The sequence below is a fragment of the Toxotes jaculatrix genome, chromosome 5 (assembly GCF_017976425.1).
Source record: "Toxotes jaculatrix isolate fToxJac2 chromosome 5, fToxJac2.pri, whole genome shotgun sequence".
In the NCBI taxonomy this organism is placed as follows: Eukaryota; Metazoa; Chordata; class Actinopteri; family Toxotidae; genus Toxotes; species Toxotes jaculatrix.
The window spans coordinates 4,262,338-4,281,968 of NC_054398.1; the positions used below are offsets into that span (position 1 = coordinate 4,262,338).

A 19,631-nucleotide genomic window follows, 5' to 3' on the forward strand; every position below is an offset into this window, starting at 1 on the left:
GTTACCATAGATGCTTTTATTATACGTGGAAACATTCAAATATGGCATGTTAACACAGCAATATATAAAATATCCTTATCATTTTACAACATTAGTTTCATGTGCAAGCTGCAAGCTGCAAGCTACTACCTGTGCCTGACGCAAAATGATCATTTTTAGAGAATGTATTTTACGGATATCTAAAAATATATAAATCGTACCAGAAATATTACAGTGATATCATACACAATAAGAACAGGCTGTCTGTTCACTCACCCACATAATATAACAATATATTGTCACTGGGCATGTGTATATTTTCATACAATAATGATGATAATTAATCATCCATCAAAAGTAACCAAAACAGAACTGTATATTTTTTGTAAGATGTATGTAACAGGAACTGAAGTTTCCTGAATGAACTGTGATAAAACTACACAGGTTACAACATCAAAAGAATCATAATAATAATAATAATAAAAATCACTATTACTATGTTTGTAACTATTGATGTGTGCCATGATTACCACCATATGTCTCATCATGATCACCATCAAATAAGAGGGAGACACAACAAAACAGACAGCCCGAGAATATAAATAAACAGATCGGGGTTAACCCATAAGGCAGGTCATCAGCATTTAGTTTTGATAAGAAGGTCATGTTTACGGGCTGAGGGCTCAGGGTTAGGTTACTTGCAAGTCCAGATTGGTTTGGAACTGTTACACTTGTTGGGTCCAGATGGGGGCGCTAGTCAGTGTTGGAGCCTTGTGGAATGTGTTTTTTGCTTAACACCTGAACTGACTCAAAAGTCAACTATGTAAAAATCCAGCTCTCAATGTTTTTTTAACTCTTAAATGCTTCCAAATCTGACATCAACTTCTTGAGGTGTCTCTGATTTGCCTTCCAGGATATGCTGGATTTGGTTGAGCACCTTTTCGTGGAACACTATGTCCAGGTGGGCCAGCCCTCTGTACTCCGTTATATGGACAGGCTGCTCCTGCTGCTCCGCCCAGTGTTTGCAAAGACTCATGCTAAAGCTGTCCACCGTGTCGTCCCCATCGGCGTAAATAAAGTCCACCGGATCCACATTGGGAAACTCCTCATCGTAAATGTATGTTATAGGAGTTGGAAGCCCCACGCCATACATACACCACACCTCAACACCAGGTGGGCGGAGATCACCAGTGAGGTTCTTGGTGTCCTCCCACATGTACCTGAAACGAACAAGAGGGCAAAAAAATGATGATTATCCTGGAGGGTTATGACTATAGTGTGGACTTGAAAATTTCTCACTTTAGCAACCCCCAGTGGTAGTATTAAATGAGACACATGATGTAGACTCTGTACACTTAACAGTAATTTACATAACCGTCCAGGTTCTCATGTGCTATGAGGTGAGACCGCTGATACTACATAGTCACTATTCTGCGAATAATTAAAACTTACAAAGCATTTGAGCTAGAGTTCAAGTGGGAAATGGCATGTCTTTTGTTAATCAAGGCTGTGTAATGACATTAAAGCTGATAGTTACCAGCCCTCCTCAAAACTGATGTCTCTGAAGAAGCGCTGGTAGTCCTGGTTGGTGTAGTTAAAAGTCGGTGTGGAGATGAACGCGTGATCCTTCGGCCAGGTTTTTTCAGATGGCAGCATCCAGGGATTCGTCGTCGTCATCCTCTGCTCCTCGCGGATCTTGATGTTGGAAATCATCGGGATGCCGTCATTTTCACCTGCATGTGCAAATATGAGAAGCAAGGATGTAGGGTTTTGCAGAACATGCTTGACTGAATGGATCAAATATGAAATACTCGATCAAATCAGGTCCTTTGTTTTGATGTTGTTATTAATAACAAAATATATGGGGGTGAAGAGGAATTTATATATATATATATATATATATTTTGTTATATTGACAGTGTCAGGTACAGATCCAGTGAGTAGTTCACTCTAGGTGCTTTGCATTACCTGATGCCAGGACTCTAAGTGGTTTAACAGCACCCCCCCATGGAGCTCCCAGGGAAATGAAGCCTCTGATGTACTTGTCCTTCCAGGCCTGAGGTTGGTGGTTGAGGAAATAGAGGACGTAATGGCAACCCATGCTGTGTCCCAGCAGGTAAACAGGATGCTGGTACTGGTTGTACATCTCTTCAACCAGGTCCTGCAGCTGTGTGAAATACTCTTTATTCTCATCTATGGGAGGAGGGATGACAGAAGAATTGCACGCTAAAGGCAGGGGCTTTAATAAGTGTCTGTATACGTGCATGTAATGTACAGTCACAATCATTATCTCTGTTTTGGTCTCCATATTGTTGTCTTTAACACATTTGACCTTAGTTACCAGCCAATTACTTTTTCTGCCTGCAATCAAAACAAAACAATGACCTAAAAGAGGCTAAAGAACTCAATGGAGCTGAGTTGGGTGATATTTGTCTGGGGGTTTCTCAGCAACAGTGATCCTTTTCACCTTACGTGTAGTCGTTTCAGTTCCCATTGCAAGCTTCACCTATCAATAGTTCCATATTTTTAATGCATCAGATAACATTTTGTAGCATGAATGGTATCACCTGTCGTTACAAACCTACAGAGAATTATCAGCTCTAATTAAGGTTACAGAACACTTGAGCTTCTTTCAGCTCATTGTTTAGATTTTATAGCCCGCAACTTTACTGGTTTGGCTCAGTCCTACTACTCTCATTAACATTGTTTCTAGTCGTAAAAGGCAGCTGTTTTCTAATAAACCCACTACTGTTCCAGCAATAAATGACAGGCAGACAACATTAGCAACTAGTTGGTGAACATAGTGGGGCATTTTGCCACTACACAGCCAAATGTTTCCCCTCAGGAGTTGTTGGAGGCCAAAACGACTCTTCTTCTGTTCTAATTCTGTTGTTTCACTCTTCAGTACCATCATAGAGAAAGGGGCCCTGAAAACCAACTACGCGGGACATTATTATTATTTAAAAAGGTCAAACTGAATTGGGATGCAGGCTCCTTTTCCCTTCTGATGTACTGTTCATACTTCAAAGCCAACACATGCAAAGTGCCAAACCTATTCTTTTACATACTCTCTCAAGATAAAAATCCCACCGGTGAGTGTGTGTTATGACCATGTGATAGATACACTGCACAAAGCTCTTTTAATCAACCAGTTACAATGTCAGTGTGTATGTGAGGGTGAGGGTGTATTGATGTTACTTACTAGGGGCTAATCTCCAATCGTACGGTGCTCCTCGAACAGTCTCATTTCGGGTGTAGCCTATGTTGACCAGATGTTGCACCATAGTGTAAAAATAACCTGCAAAAAAAAAGAAAGAAAGAAAGAAGCAGCAGACTCAATCAATACCAGATGTCTGAGTCCAGATCTGCTTTATCTGTTAACAAGTTGCTGAGCTACAAAGTCCATGTAATGTCATCATCTGCCTCAGGCAGGTATTGAGCACAGACCTGTACAGCATGTTGGATAAATTCAGTAGTATCATTGCATGAAATGTTTGGATATTTCTGTCATTCAACAAAGAAATGGATGGAAATATGACAGAATCCATAAATCTCAACTACACAGTCCACCGGTACGGTAATATTTCTCTCACCAGCCAGTTTGTTATTGTCAAGAAACTCAATGGGATAGGTCTGCCCAAATCCTGGCACTCGCACCTGCACCCCTGGTGAGTTGGATGACCGCCGAGTTGTCCGGTTGTAAACAAGTCTGAGGCACGAACATGGACATTCCCGTTAATCAAAACATTCTCTAATGTGACTCTAATAATATCTGAAAAAGAACAAAATTATTTTGGTCTCCCCAGGATAACTTTTTCCTTCTGGTATTGTCTGCTCATACCAGACTGGGAGATTTATGACAGCGGAGTAAAAAAAATAATCCAAGGCTCCTCATCATGTACAGTAATGACATGACATGAAGTGTGAACATTACTGTAATTGGGATTCGCCATTCAAAATATAACAGGGAGAACATGGCATGAAAATGTTACACCTTCAACTTATGACCAAGGATCAGGAAATATTTTCCAAATATGTAGCAACATCTGCTGTACACCTGTAGTTAGGCGGAGATGTGGAGCAAAGGGAAAGGGGTGTCATCACGCTGTTTGATTGTGAAAGGTAATACAGATAGTGGATCAGTGTTACCTAATGTTATCGATCCAGCAGTCTACACCTATAGGCATGAACATGTTGAGGTCAAGCCACAGGGGGAACCAGTGTTCAGTTTTCTTGTAGCACATCCAGTGGACCAGCGTCGGCTTGTCTATCTTAGCCTCCAGACGGTTCCCCAAGTTCCCGGGTACTGGACGCACAAACAGACACATACACATCACATCAGTCAATCACTTTGCAACAATATATACTGTACATATGTGTACAAATGTACTATAGGTCATTCAAATGAGCTACAGGTGTCCCAACACATTCAATTAATCACAAGATAATAAATGGAATAGGAGGAAATAAAAGACACATATTCAATAACACTTCGGGGCATCTGGGTAGGTCGTGTGCAGCTGGTTTATTAGCTCTTGTTTGTTCAAAGCAGCTGGCTGGAGGAGAGGTTGATGAGAGAGGGGTTTCCTGGCCACAATACCAAAACAGCAGAGTTGTGCATTAATTGTGGGTTTGTCACCATCAGCAGCTCCCTTCCTTGATTTCATGACCGAATCTGTACTTTTTGGCCAATTGTTACCACATCATCTGCCAAAAAGACCCAGAAAATAAGTGTGGAAATCAGTTTAAAACACTTTACTGCTCAAAAGTGTTTTTCACAACATCTGACAGAATGTGTGACAGTAAACTGTGTTGGACCACTTTCATCTAGGCTGAAATTAATACACTTTGTGCACATGCTTTAAATGCTCTATAGTTTTTACATAAAACTTACTTATAATATTTATGGATCTAACATGAAGCTTGGACAAGCACATCTGTTCATGTGATCAGAACCAAAGAAAACCTTGAGTTTCTTCTTCAGGTAGAGACTGATGTAGCTGGGTCTTTTAGGCCCAGAGGAGTCATATTATTGGGCAACTAGATTGATCAGGAGAACCCTTACCACACAGAGACAAAGACCACCAAGCACAGACCATACATAGCCTTTAGCAGCTTTTCTTGTATTTTGTTGGGCTACATGTCAGTGAAGGTTTTGAGCATCATTATGTCAAGTTATGCTAAAGCCTGTACTCCAAGACTCTGAGAACAAAGCTGTGGTGAAGCTTTAGAGGATCACTCTTTTAGTCTGTTTCATAACAAAGAGCATTTCTCATACTGCACAAAATAATATTATAATAAAACATCAATGACATGTTGTTTAAGAGAAATTCATGGTCTTTACAAGACCAGACAGAGTAAAACCCCTACGGCTGAAGTGTGGAGGTCCAGTACAGAGTGAGGTCCTTTGTGCCTAAAAAGCCTCAGTTTGACCTAGATAAACAGGACAGGGAAACCTGGTCCAGAACACTCAGGACCTCAGACTGGGTCAAAGGTTCACCTTCCGACAGGACAATGACCCTGAACACACACAGTCAAGACAACACAGGCGAGGCTTTGGTACAACTCCATGAATTTCCTTAAGTGGCTTAGCCAGAACCCGGACTTGAACCCAGCCGAACACCTGAAACCACCGACGGTCCCCATCCGACCAGACAGAGTGCATCTGCACAGAGGGATGGAAGGAAAATCCCCAAATCCAGGTCTGCAAAACTTGTCACGTCACACCCAAGAAGACTCGAGACTCTAAAGGTCTGAGTACTGAGTGAAGCGTCTGAATACTTATGTCAATGTGATATTTCATTTTTTTTCTTTTTACAAAATGTGCAAAAATTCTGCTTTTGCTCTGTCATTATGGAGTATTGAGTGTAGACTGATGAGGGAACATGAATTTAAATGATTAAATTAGCACCAACCAGGAGACACATATTTTGCCTGATGCTTTTGGGGACCCATGGAGTTTTAGGTCCCTTTTGCCCAGCTGGACATCAAGGCTTGGTCCTGACTGGCAGATTTTAGATTCTGAGTATGCGGGTATATCTGCAGGAGTGTTACTCTGGCATCTAAGATTCTCCAACAACACAACTTTATGATTCCTCAGCTACACTTACCGATGATGAGCGGTGGAGTGCTGTTGCTTGGGACTCTGGGTTTGGCGTTGGGTGGGAAGACAACGTTGACGACCCAGAAACCTGAGGAGTGATGGAGCCCCAGCAGAAATACAACCAGCAGCACCGAGCAGAGATGTCCAGCGGACCCCATGTTTCCTTCAACCAGCTGTGCTGTGGGACAGAGCTGTGCCTCGGTTTGAATGCTGCTGGAGGCGGAGGGAGAGGCGGGCCGGCCAGAAAACGTGAGGTCAGAACAGCGGCGACGTTTGGCTTTATTACCTGTTCTACGGGAAAACCACATTCACTCCTGACCAGCAGAGTGGAGATGAACATGTTAGCGCCATGGGCCACTTTTAATCTCCGAAACACTTGGTTTACACAGAGAAAGATGAATCACACATTTATCAGCCCACGCGCGCACACTCACGGGGACAAACGTACACGTGCAGGGACAAATAAAACGTGTCCAGGTTACCCATTGCCCCCTATTGATTCTTCCAAATCATACGTATTTGTGTACACAGCTGAATGTAAATGATTAACAAAGAGCACTGAGGAGTGAATGATTTATTTTCTGACACACAAAAAACGTGTTTCTTCAAAAAACAAGTAATTATTTAGTAACATTTTTTAAATCAATTTAATACAATCATATTTTGTTAATGATTATTTACTTTAATGTTATGATGTAGGTGCAAGCTGCAAACCAATATTACAGTAATACAGCAACCATTTCGACATGCAAGCAATACTTGCCACAAGCATGTTTTGTTTCATTGGCTCTGACGTGGAGAAGCAATAATAAGACACAGTAATCAACATGTTGATCTTGATAAAACGTTAAAAGATGCAGCTACAGGTTAGTAAAATGGTAATATATGTGCCTGATATATACGTCGTGCAACGCACACAATTACAAAAGAATATATCAGATTGTTAACAGATTATCAGTGAGTGCTCCATTCACAGGCCTACTAAGCCCCACACAACCGAGTTCAGTAAAACAGATGATAAACTGACGTCGTGCAGTAAAAACATTAGCATGAAAAAACACTTACTTCAAAGCCAAAGCCTCCTCTTCCCTTCACACTCAGCAGAATCCAGCTGTGAGTGTCCGGGCAGCGACAAGTTTCCGGACAGCTGGTGCTCCCTTCAGGCTTCTCGTAAACTCCAGAACTTCAAGACCTTTTGTGTGAAATGAATAACACTTAACAACAACAACAACAACACAGGTGAAGTTATCACATCATTCTCACATAGAATAACATCTTCGGCTTTTGGTAGTTTGTTTCAGAAACCAATATACGGACCTTAGTTTGCTCTTCATGGCCAATACTGATAATACTGATGTTTATACGTAGTGATTAAAACAGTGAATTGCTGATAAGACCTTAATCCTCTGTGGGCCCCTGCATGTACCATTAAACCTGCCTGGGTCTATGGTCACAACAGGCACTAAACACAACTCTGTAAACAAAATTTCAAAACTTGAAACATCACGTGAAGGTAACTTGTTGAAACGTCACCACATCTCGCGGTTACCACGGATACAGAGTCGCGACAACGCCAGAGGCTTCATCAGCGAACTGATGCTCCAACCGTTTTCTGTTAATTAGGACATTTTATAACCGGCGCGTCTCACAAAGTCGCGTTTGTTTCATGAGGCTGGGGACAGAAAATACATTGAACATTTAAAAAATTATTTTATGGCAGCTACTTTAGCTGAGAGTGACGGCGGGAATGACAACATCCTGACAGGAATACACTCTGTTTGTTCACTCTGTTTGTTCAACTGTGAGGTTACTACAGAGCATGGTACATGTTTGGCCACTGTAAGTGGGGCACAAGGTCATTGCCAGTGGCGGTTTTTGGCACGGGCGAACCGGACAGCCGCCCGGGGCGGCATCACATGGTGGGCGGCACAACCACGTAAAAAGAAAATCGTCTGCGCCGCTAAGCTGTTTTCTATTATCTATCATATTACTGTGTGGGGAAATTGGCCATTTGGCGCCGTCCCCATCTCCCAGCATGCACCACCAGCATATGCATGTAGAAACGGCACCCTGACTCAGGGTGGTGGTTAGGTTGGAAGAGTGTGGGAGTCGTCCCTTGTCATGGTCCTCTAACACTCGAGGCTCCGACACATGCGCGGTAGCTCATGAGGCAGTTGTATTGAACCACTGTACCGAGGTGTGGTTAGAAGCACGTGAGTGCTTCGGAGGTCATAGGAATCACCCGATTGGTTCGCCATCACGTGGCGGGATCGAGTGTGTTCAGAGATAGAATAGCTCTGTATAGTCGCGGTCATTTGATTTTTTTTTTTTTTTGCAGAGTATGTCGGTTTGTTGCGTTTGTTAGGTGTTTTGAGAGTCAGTAGTGTTGATAACGTATAAGTCAGTGTATATAGAGCAATAGATATATAATATATAAATTAGATATAGATAAAGAGTTATATAGATATATAATCTAAAAAACATTAGATATAGATGAGACATAGATTCAAATACATACACACACACACACACACACACACACACACATACACACACACACACACACACCCCAGCCTCATCTGTGCCGTCTGAACTGTTTTTTTCCAAGGCTGGGGAAATAGTTTGTAAAAGAAGAAACCCACTGAGTCAAAAAACTGTAGAAAATTGTTTAATTAGTTGGTATATTTAGGTATATTTATTGTTTAATTAGTAGCTGTCCCCACAAGTATGACTGGTTGCAGCATTATGGGCGACTTCAAGACAGAATTGAAAGAGACTCACAGGCAGAGACCTTTTTCCACAGTTCCAACGGAGGCGTCCTTCTTAAGTTGCCTGAATTTTTCAAGGATGCCTGGGAGGGAATGAATCTGGGGACAGCTCCCATGTTCAACATGCTGCGCTCTTCCTGTAGCACTTATGTGAGACAACTTTTAATCTCTTTTTTATAAAAATATGATTGCATAGGTTGAGATGCTGCATGCATTTTAGTCTTGTGTATTTTTCATCTTTACATTATTTATTCTTCCAGGCCAAGTGCCAACTGGGACAGAAAACGCATGACAAAGTGGCTACATTTATGTGTCTTGATGCCAACACCGACAAAAGATTTTTTACCAAGGTTATGTAAACAAGCTAAATTAGTGTGGGAGGCTAATTTGTGGGAAGGCTAATTAGTGGGAAACTGTTTTGAAAAGTCCACCAAAATTGGTTCAAATCTACGAGTTGAATTTCCAACCATCAAGAAGAGGGCGCTACGACAACACTTTGGTCAAAAACGCCTCAGAATCCTAAAGGAGAAGAAGTCGAGTGACCCGGAAGTAGGCGGGACTTCGGTTCTGTTGCAGAAGAAGGTACCCGCTAGCCTCCCGGTGCTGCAGGCTCTGGTTCTGTCTCTAGCCGATCGACATGGTCCAACTGGTGGGTGCCCTCCGAAAAGAGCTGGCCGACTCCCTTTCCACCTGCAAGGTGCTGGTGGTGGGAGCGGGGGGGATTGGCTGCGAGTTGTTGAAGAACCTCGTCCTCACCGGCTTCAAAAACATCGAAGTGGTCCGTCACATTTATGTTTGTTTGTGTGTATGTGTGTGTGTGTTAGCTAGCTGGCTATCAGGCTAGGTCTTTGTGCTGCACACACTGCATTTGGAGGTGTGCGGGCTCGGACTAATTCCTAAGACGTGGCATTCAAAGTAGTAAAACACACAAGTATTCGGGGACGAGGTGATAACTTCTCTGTCCCTGAGAGCATAGTTAAATGGACAGGCCCGGACGTGATTTAGAAAAAATACGATCACTGCCGTAGCAATGTAGCTGAAGCATTTGGCGCCATTAACACCGCTAAGTTAGCTCGGTAACTTCTTTGTAATGTGACGGCTAGCTAGCCGGGTGCATGGCTAACTGCCAAAACAGACACACTTGGAAAACCCTTTGTTTAGCTGTGTTAGGTTATATTATACAGTTAATACTGTCGCAGGGTATAGTTACACTGGACGAAAATTGCGCCTGTTCGTGCAGCACTTGTACTAACAGTAAGAGTAGTGGTTGTTTTGGTTTTCAAGGGTCAACAGTCAGATGTTTAGAGCTAAGCGTTTGTGACTGTCACCGGGTATCAGACAGGGGTTCAGGCTAAACTCAGCGACAGATTCATGTTCACCTTTATTCCTTTTTAATAAAAACGAGCAGGGAATGTATGTGCGACTCTGAGAACATATATATTCAGATATACTAATTGTCACTATAATAATATTTTTTGCATAGAAAACAAAAACATTTATAGTCACACAGCCAATGTACAAGAACAACCCATCTGTGCAACCAACAATCAAGTGACAAGTAGAATTAATAAAGGGATCATAATAAATATCAGATAGGAAATCTTTAAAATCTTGAATGAAAGAAGGTACAGTAGGTTGAGGGCAGTTTGTAGTTTATACTTTTTTTGTATGAGATGTAAGGTAGTTTGGGAGCGTCAGTAGTGGAGCTCTACTGATGAATATCGTGAGACGATTATTCCGGTCTGTTGACCTAAGTTTCGCCCTGCTGACCTTCACTTTGTACGGGTAGTTGTTTTTATAATCCTCAGTCATAACAAAAGCTATGAGTCTGTTTGAGACAAATTTTGGACTTACAGTCCACCTGGACTTGCAAATACAACCGAGCTGGTGAAAATATTACAAGTAGATAACCAGACGGCCTTCGTCCAGAATCCTTAAATCGTCTAGTTGTCCATATTTGTTATCATGTGCACCAGCAGATATCTTTGTTCTAATTAGACTAGGCAAAATTTCATTGTCTGAAGTTGTGTTTGTGTGTGGTAATTTGATTGGTGTCATATATATTCAGTTACATGTACACACAACTGACATTACAACCTTATTGATTTTGGCAGATTGACTTGGACACAATTGATGTCAGCAACCTGAATCGTCAGTTCCTCTTTCAGAAGAAGCATGTTGGCAAATCTAAAGCACAGGTATGTAAACAGGAGGAAACTGACCTCTGCCACCGGTTGTTAAAAATCTCCTTTGAGCTGACACTGTGTTCTGTAAAACACCTTGAAATCTGTGTGCTTTCTGTAACACTTTACCATAGACTAAACCATTTTCTGTGGGCTGTTTGTGCATTTCTGCCTCAGTCAACTACTCTGTTTCTTTCTTGTTTTGCAGGTGGCCAAGGAGAGCGCCTTGCAGTTCTGCCCCAGTGCAAATATTACTGCCTACCATGACAGCATCATGAAGTGAGTTTCTTCCTTTTTCTTGTCCCTTTCACTCATTTAATAAACAAATCAATTTTATCTATACTCTTGCGGTGAAGCCTGAGTGATCACCATGATTGTGAGCCCTTTTATTTTTCCAACAGCCCTGACTACAATGTGGAGTTCTTCAGAAAGTTCATGCTTGTGATGAATGCTCTGGATAACAGAGGTATCCTCACCTGACCTCAATGATTTAAACTTTTCTTTACTCCTGACTGCCAACGTTTTCAGTTATGAGGAAAAATAAAACACCTTTGTCTCTGTAGCGGCCCGCAATCATGTGAACAGGATGTGCTTGGCGGCTGATATTCCTCTGATAGAGAGCGGCACAGCTGGTTACCTGGGACAAGTCACAGTCATCAAGAAGGTAGGACATGCACATCTTGGTTAGCCTAAAACCTTTTGATATACCATCCTGTCCAGAAAACATATTGTTTCTCTGCACATATTTAGGCGAGGTAGTAGATCAGTGAATATCTCATTTTAGTTTGTATCTTTCCTCTTTTTTTCTCCTTCCTTTATTTCTTCCTTTCCTCCCTTCTCCAGGGAATGACAGAGTGCTATGAGTGCCAACCTAAGCCTTCCCAGAAGACGTTCCCAGGATGTACCATAAGAAACACGCCGTCTGAGCCCATACACTGCATAGTCTGGGCCAAGTATCTCTTCAAGTAAGGCTTAACTAAGTTCTAGCGCCGTTTAATTGGACTACAATGCAAACACAGGCATATTGGACAATAATCCTTCTCTAGATTGGCCCTGCACTTTAAAAACAATCACTAGTACTGAAGAATATCTGTAATTATTCTTCAAAGGTGCTAAAACGGGGAAAAGGGCCATAATATTTCAGAAACAACAGAGGTGCATATGCTGTGTTCCATTGTTCATCTTGCATTGTTTCTCTGTTACCAACAGTCAGCTATTTGGAGAAGAGGACGCAGACCAAGAGGTGTCACCTGACACAGCGGACCCAGAGGCTGCATGTGAGTGAGAGTGTCATTACGTTTGTTTCATCTGATGAGATTTTTTTCCTCAGCTCTTTTTTTCATGCCATTTGTGACAGAATTTGATGTTTAGTGATACAGGTAGAAATACACAAGCACCCTATCCTGTCTAAAACTTGTTTTCTGTGCACAGGGAACCCTGAAGAGACGGCGGCTCGTGCCACAGCCTCAGAAAAAGACGGGGACATCAAGCGCGTCTCCACCAAGGAATGGGCCCGCTCCACTGGATACGACCCCGTCAAACTCTTCAACAAGGTATCAGTCAGACTGTCACACTTGTAGGGCTATTTCCGATGCAGACTCTGTAACTCGCTTCATGTACAGCTTTCCTGTGAAACTTGAGAGTATTGTTAAACTTTTTCTGTAATGAAAAGCTTGAGATCAGGTTTTCAGGTTGTTTTAAATGTTGTGTTTTGCATTTCTGATGCTGCCTTTTATGGTTATGATTGGCTTTCGTCTCCAGCTGTTCAAGGATGATATCATGTACCTGCTGACCATGGACAAACTGTGGAAGAAGAGGAAAGCACCAACACCCCTGGACTGGCAGCAGCTAGAGAACAGTGGTATGTCTGCTAAATATTTACGTCAGCTGTCTTACTGGACTTACGGGTCATGGCTGATCTGTGTTAGTAAAGTGTTAGTGTGTGTACAATGTTATTATAGCCACATTTCAGCGTAGCCATTGAGTGTCTGCCTCTCTTGACTGTGTGTATTTGTTTGTTGGTATATTTATCCATACTTCTGTGTGTCCCAGCGTGTCCTCAGGAGGAGAGTCCAGGTTCTGGTTTGAAGGACCAGCAGGTTCTGGGTGTTTGGGGTTACTGCCAGCTGTTCCGGCAAAGCGTGGAGACTCTCCGCTCACAGCTGCAGGAGAAGGGAGAAGGTGCCGAGCTGGTCTGGGACAAGGTAACACACTAACACATACTAATATAGAGCTGGAGGGAATGTTAAAAATAAATAAATTGTTATTCCATAAAACACTGAGAGATACATACAAATCTGTCATTTGTTTGTGAAAGAAAAGACTTCAAGTCTGAGTTGTTGATGATTTCAGTTTTCTTTCTATAAAATACACAACAATAGTGAAATGTTAGTGACACACATATACACGTGCTGTGTTTTGAATGTGTTTTGTGTGAGTTTAACGCCTTCACTGGCTCCCCTTGTTGTCAGGATGATCCTCCAGCCATGGACTTTGTTACGGCAGCAGCAAACCTGCGTATGCACATCTTTAGCATGAACATGAAGAGCCGCTTTGATGTAAAGTGTAAGTTGGCCCTCTCGCGGGGTGTTCTGAAACTTTTCACCAAAAGTGTGAATGTCTCTAATCGAGAGTATGAATGTATTTATTTGTTAATTTGTTTCAGCCATGGCAGGAAACATCATCCCAGCTATTGCCACAACCAACGCTGTCATTGCTGGACTCATCGTGCTGGAGGGGCTCAAGATCCTGTCGGGGGAACTGGAATCTTGTCGCACGGTTAGTTCAACCACTGTCTGATTAAACTGGTCCATGTAGCTGTTAATTCTGCTGCCACACATTTTTTGTGTCAGTCCTAAATAAAGTATAATCCTCATACACAGCTGTTATTCATACTTATTAACAGTATCTCCAATGATTGATCATTGATCCCAGCGTCACTATCAGCTTTCCAGTTTTACTGTAGACAGATTCCTGGTCAGAAGCAATGCCAATTTCTTCCTGTGTGTTCCTCATACAGCCGTCTTGAAAAACAGCATTAAATTTCCATTTCTTAAAACCAATGTGTAAGCGCTGCTCAGATGCAGATCACAGATGGTTGTGGTGTCATGTTTCATAAAATGCATCAGACTCATGAAAATTTCATTTAACAGAAAAAAATGTGCAACGCCTTCTCTTTGACTTTTAGTATCAATGTGAAATAATCCCAGTGTCATGCTCCAGTAGCTGACGTTTGTAAGTGTAAAAATGGAAAATGAAAGGTGAGAGATTTTGCCATGTGCCATAGTAGCCTGGTTAATATCAGAATAAGCCAACAGGGTTTGTTATAAATAGAGCACGATGTTAGCCGAGTCGTGTCGACAACAAAAACCATGTTACCAGAGTAACGGGGTCCAGAGCAGCGTCCTTTCTGCCAGCTGCATTACCCTCCAGCATTTTAAACCGTTCTTTGTCTTCTCTCCAGATCTTCCTGAACAAGTGTCCCAACCTCAGGAAGAAGCTGCTGGTTCCGTGCATCCTGGACCCACCCAGCGCCAACTGCTACGTCTGCGTCAGCAAACCCGAAGTCACAGTTAAACTCAACGTCCATAAAACCATGGTCCTCTCTCTGCAGGACAGGGTAATAATAATAATAAGCTGTACTTCTCATCCCTCTGTCCCAGTGAAAGTCATGTTAATACAAGTTATACAAGTAGAAAACTGTTCCTGAAGATGTGTATAATCTACATCCCTGTGGCTCACATGGGAGGGGGTGGGTTGTTGTATTATAAATGTTGCTGTGGACCTAAATGGTGTCATGTTAGGGTGAGATGTTTACCGGTTGTGGATTTAATGTTTTTGTATATTTGTTCAGATCCTGAAGGAAAGGTTCGGCATGGTGGCTCCAGATGTTCAGATAGAGGATGGAAAAGGGACCATACTCATCTCCTCTGAGGAGGGAGAGACAGAAGGTAAGGGCAAAAATGACAGTGTGTCATCAATACAATTTACAAACCTTTCAAGATGTTTACTTTGACCTCTTTGCCATCATTCTGTAAGACGTTTGAAAATATATATTAATTAAATATATGTTTGGTCATTGGTGGTTTGGTGAAAATGGAAACTGAAGTGCAGTGAGTCTCCATTTGGACAGGAGAGGGTGCTGTGGTAGTTGTCATAGCACTCACAACATGTGCGAGATACACATTGGGGGGAATATATTTCAGAGGATTTTTTGAGTAATGAAATCAAAAGAAGATTATGTATTGGATGTTTGTGTGTGCATATTCTATAGTTGTTGGCTGGAGTCAAGTTCATTCATTCAAGTATAGCCTAAATTTACAAATTAAAATTATTATAAAAATCAGATATTAACAGTCTTATTATGTTTTATGGTTTACGATCTTTAAAACATTCGTGGGTGTCAGGGAGTGGAAATAAAGGCACAGATTGTCCCCACGTGTATTCTACTACAAGCACATACTTGTTGTTACGCATGGGTGTAATACTCATCCTGTCTTTACAGCCAACAACAGCAAATTTCTCTCTGACTTTGGGATCCGTAACGGCAGCCGTCTGCAAGCTGATGACTTCCTGCAAGACTACACACTCCTCATTAACGTCCTGCACACGTATGTCCCTCTGCGTACATGGGTCTGTGCACATGAATGTGGCTGTGTGTTTTGTTTTGATGATGCCTCTCCGGTGAGTGAACCTGAAAATGATACGTGTTTGGCGTCTGTCTTCGTTGGCAGCGAGGAACTGGAGCGGGACGTGGAATTTGAGGTAGTAGGTGAGGCCCCTGACAAAGCCCCGCCCCCTCAGAGTAACCAGGAAGAGGTTAACAGCATCACCAACGGCAACAAGGACTCCGCCCAGCCGTCCACCTCCTCTAAAGGTCAGCCGCAGTTAGACTCATCATTAATTTAGTTCTGTCTGTGTATTAAATGATCCAGTTATTGAATGAGAGTGATTGAGACGAGCAGGGATGTGTGTGCTGCACTGTGTCAGTGATCTGGAGTGTCTGTTTGCTGGCTTTCATCATTTGTGGTGGTATCTGGATTCCTAAGTATCATGTGAAACATGTGACTGAACAGGCTTGTATCACAAGCTCGAGCGTGTTTAACAGGCTGTAGGTTCTGTGGAAGGGGCAGTTGTCATGCCAGTTGTACATCACCTCTCCCATGTAAAAGAAAAGTAGATGCAGCAGGAGAGGAATGTGTTCAGACAGGTAGTAACACTATGGCAAACACTATGTAGCAACCCTGCAAGGAGACAATGATTGTTGCTTCAATAAATTTTCAGAGTTGTAAATTCCTTCCTTATTATGTGTTGTTAAGTGTTTTTAAGGTTTTTAGACTCATAGATCTGTTTCTCAGATGGAACACTGTTTGCAATCAGTTGCCTCCTAATGCAAATGCGGTTTAAAATAAAAATTTTGAAAGACGTTCTTGATCTAGGTTGATGGGTACCAGGTGACACAGGTACTGGTATTTTACAGATTTTTTTAAATGTAAAATAATACAACAACAACAAAAATTGCTCTTGTAACATTCATTATCTGCCAGTAGCAGAAGTGCATCTGCATGTCTGCAATACACCGGCTGTTCTGAACTGTTGCTGCTGTTATTCTTCTTCCCAGTGGGTGGTGTAGGTTTGCCTGAAACTGCATTTAAAGAGCTGGAGGTTTCAAACTGTAGCTCTGTAGCTGGATATTAACTGGGCTTAATTTGCGCAAGAAGTGTTTATCGTTGTTACCTCAACAACACCAAAATATTTGTTTCACAGTGTCAGTTTGGGTCTTCTTTTGTTAGGTTTTCCCAGTATGAATGTTTTGACCTGACCTGTGGACCAGCAGGTTTTTTTTTAAACTACACAAAGGCTCCAATTGCAGTCAGAGCCGCTTTTCTTCGAAGGCTTAGGGCTCCCGTCTTTTGTAGAAACAGTATCTGCTTTTTAACGTGAGCGTAAACCTTGTTGTCCACCGTCTTTCAGCTCCTGCACAGGACGATGATCTCATGATCGTTGACTCTGATGAGGAAGAAGCGGTGTCGTCCAGCTCTGCAGCAGCGGTGAGCAGCGGCACCAAGAGGAAGCACTCGGCCGCAGAAACCGGCGAGTCCTCCACCAAGCGCCCACGTACGGAGCAATCGAGTGCAGCAGCTGCCGCCACCGACAATGACGACGACGACATCATCGCTCTAGACTAACCCCTCCCACGGTCTCCTGAAGGACTGAGAACTCTTTGAAAGCTTGTCATTTTGACTCAAGACCGACAGTAGGCTTAAATAAAACACCTCTTTTATGAAGAACAATTTACTGTCCTGCTTTATCTTTCGTCACTTCCTCCTCCCCAACTCTGTGTTTGTGCTTTCATATTCCCTCCGCTCTCCACGTGATACTGTAAATAGATTCTACACTTTAAAAAGTTTTGAAAAACACATGCAACTTCTTTTTTGTTATTTTTATTCATTCCTTGTCCCTATAAAATGCTTCTCTTGATGGTAAAAAAAAAAAAACAAGTGCTTTTTTTGTATTTTTTATAAACGTACTGTATTTCTCATGCTACACAAGTCAGGGTGTTTTTGTGCTTTGTGATCAGGTTACAAACGTTTTAAAACCAAAACATTTTCTTGGGTTGTAATATTGATCTCAGTTGTTGTGAAGGGACAGCGAAAGACAGACAGAGCGAGGAGTGTGCAGTCAGTGGTACTCTGTAGGTGCCTGCCTGTAGGTGCTGTTGATGTCTGTGAACGGGTTGGTAAAGCACAGAGGCACAGGTGGCGAGTTTGGCCACGTTGTGCCATGGGGCGTTAGTTTGCTACCTCTTTTCTAGAACTAACATGTTTTGGCTGCAAATATATAATCGTGCCCTCCATAACACCGCCACAGTGAGGCGTCCAGCTCTTAGGGAATCAAAAAAAAAAAAGTTACTCAAACAGCCATGGAGCAGCACAGTGGAGCCAACATGGCTCCCTGTAAAACTGCAGTGACTGCTCTGTATCCTTCAAAGGCTCTAAGCACAAGCAGCTTAGGTCCAGGCTAGTTGTAGTTTAATGTAAACATGTTACAGTGGCTTTTTATTAGTATAATCAGTTTGGTTGGAGCAAAGAGGTCGCACTTTGTTTTTAAGATGGCTAAAGACAGTTCAGACACCAGGGATGGAATAGAACCGGCCATTCTTTTTCGTACTGCAGGGGTTTAACTGGACTGTGTGATGGCAGTGGAGTCCTGCTCTTAGCTAACATGAGAACCACTCCCTCACAGAGGGTAGCAGTTGATCACCTGCTGACTTCTCCAGTCTGACCCTTGTATCTGTGTCCATAATTTCATATTTCATTGTGATCTGATTTGTGCTTGAAAGGCTGTGAGAGCCCTTTGGACCAATTTGGTAAAGACAATAAATTCAACAATGCAGAGACGTCTTGTTCTGTCTTGCTCATGTTTGTACAGAGTTCTTGAGTTTTTTTTAACATTGAGTATATTGTATATCCATCCCATTATTAAAAGTGAATTGGGGAAAACAACCTAAAAACATCCCATAAACACAGACTCAGGTGTTTTCTGCATGTCGTCAGTTTATATAGTTTGGGGATTGTAGACGTGGTCTATCTTGAGGGCCTGTCGTCACAAAGTCCAGAAAGATAAGACAAAGAACTGAGAGTTCAGAAAAAGATCTAAAGTAAACACACTAAACCCACATTCAGAACAACATGTTGTTTGTAAGAGCCTGTGTTTTGACATCATCAGCACATGAATCAGATTTTATTGGTGTCTGGTAAATATTTAGTTGGATAAAAAGTCTGACAGTCATGTGGTCAGTTCTGTACAGAGTGTGACATTATTCAGAAGGTGACCGTGATGCAACACAACTACATACGACGCATGCACACACACACACACACACACACACACAGAGCTCTTTACTATAAACAAGCTTAAGAAAATCTAGTTTGATAAGATGAATCTTCACTGTTCGCCTTGGGAGGATCGCTCGCAATACAGAGCACAGATGAGACATTTGAAGATGCTCCTGCTCATGAACAGTTTTGTAGACTGATGTTCACAGACCGTGTCTCTGAAAAAGACTTTTCGCTGTTTGTTTGATCATCTTTTATATCGCTGCATGAAAAATACTGTAATAACAAAAATGACACTTGTTCATGGGGTTTGTCAGCTGTGGGAGGGACTGAGTACTTCTACTCAAGTACTGTATTTAAATACATTATTGAGGTACTTGTACATCACTTGTGTATTTCCATTTTATGCTACTTTATACTTATATAAATATATATTATATAATGTCGATTTGAATACTTCTTCCACCTCTGGCAGTAAATGAGTTGATAAGACAGAAGTGAAATACTTTATATGGACAAGGTAAATATTTGGAAAAAAAAAGTTGCATTATACTGTAAATGGAATTGTTTATATATAGTTAATAGAAATTATTGTTATTATTAGAAGTAGTAGCTCAAGTATTGTGATCGTTATCATTAAAATAATATTAGTAGTGGTGTTATTGATGTTATGATTCATATCACGACACTGTAAGCTGTTGATTACGACTGTAAAAATAATATGTAGATATAAATTATTGTCACAGTAAAGGTCAGTCCA

The 19,631-nt window shown here is 41.8% G+C and overlaps 2 protein-coding genes across 8 annotated transcripts; one reads left to right on the forward strand and one right to left on the reverse strand.

Moving 5' to 3' along the window:
• Position 1: 1 nt before the first annotated feature.
• On the reverse strand, positions 2-7,757 carry lcat (lecithin-cholesterol acyltransferase). Of its 7 annotated transcripts, none has more exons than XM_041037727.1 (9): positions 7,632-7,757; positions 7,148-7,274; positions 6,090-6,292; positions 4,129-4,285; positions 3,573-3,688; positions 3,182-3,277; positions 1,948-2,172; positions 1,517-1,712; positions 2-1,199 (listed from the first exon to the last, which is right to left on the reverse strand). In XM_041037727.1, exons 3-9 carry the CDS (start codon positions 6,238-6,240, stop codon positions 836-838), a joined length of 1,305 nt encoding a protein of 434 aa, XP_040893661.1. In that variant the 5' UTR covers positions 6,241-6,292; positions 7,148-7,274; positions 7,632-7,757; the 3' UTR covers positions 2-835. The 7 variants fall into 7 exon arrangements, with proteins under 7 accessions (XP_040893661.1, XP_040893662.1, XP_040893659.1 ...); XM_041037728.1 differs by having other exon boundaries at positions 6,090-6,295; XM_041037725.1 differs by having other exon boundaries at positions 6,090-6,396; positions 7,632-7,756.
• A 1,645-nt stretch (positions 7,758-9,402) lies between these two features.
• uba2 (ubiquitin-like modifier activating enzyme 2) lies at positions 9,403-18,432 on the forward strand. The gene is made up of 17 exons (XM_041037700.1): positions 9,403-9,628; positions 10,965-11,048; positions 11,242-11,312; positions 11,435-11,499; positions 11,597-11,697; positions 11,877-11,998; positions 12,243-12,310; positions 12,465-12,586; positions 12,795-12,894; positions 13,086-13,237; positions 13,505-13,598; positions 13,699-13,811; positions 14,497-14,652; positions 14,887-14,983; positions 15,538-15,643; positions 15,767-15,909; positions 17,007-18,432. Exons 1-17 carry the CDS (start codon positions 9,488-9,490, stop codon positions 17,219-17,221), a joined length of 1,950 nt encoding a protein of 649 aa, XP_040893634.1. The 5' UTR covers positions 9,403-9,487; the 3' UTR covers positions 17,222-18,432.
• Positions 18,433-19,631: the final 1,199 nt, after the last annotated feature.

Excerpts from the sequence above, each read along its gene's own strand:
- lcat (XM_041037725.1), bottom strand. The coding sequence starts at position 6,390 with ATGTGGTTTTCCCGTAGAACAGGTAATAAAGCCAAACGTCGCCGCTGT. Across the intron at positions 4,286-6,089 it reads CACTCCACCGCTCATCATCG|TACCCGGGAACTTGGGGAAC; the intron begins GTAAGTGTAGCT and ends TTGTGCGTCCAG. Across the intron at positions 1,713-1,947 it reads ACTTAGAGTCCTGGCATCAG|GTGAAAATGACGGCATCCCG; the intron begins GTAATGCAAAGC and ends TTGCACATGCAG.
- uba2 (XM_041037700.1), top strand. The coding sequence starts at position 9,488 with ATGGTCCAACTGGTGGGTGCCCTCCGAAAAGAGCTGGCCGACTCCCTT. Across the intron at positions 11,999-12,242 it reads TGGGCCAAGTATCTCTTCAA|TCAGCTATTTGGAGAAGAGG; the intron begins GTAAGGCTTAAC and ends TGTTACCAACAG. Across the intron at positions 12,311-12,464 it reads AGCGGACCCAGAGGCTGCAT|GGAACCCTGAAGAGACGGCG; the intron begins GTGAGTGAGAGT and ends TTCTGTGCACAG.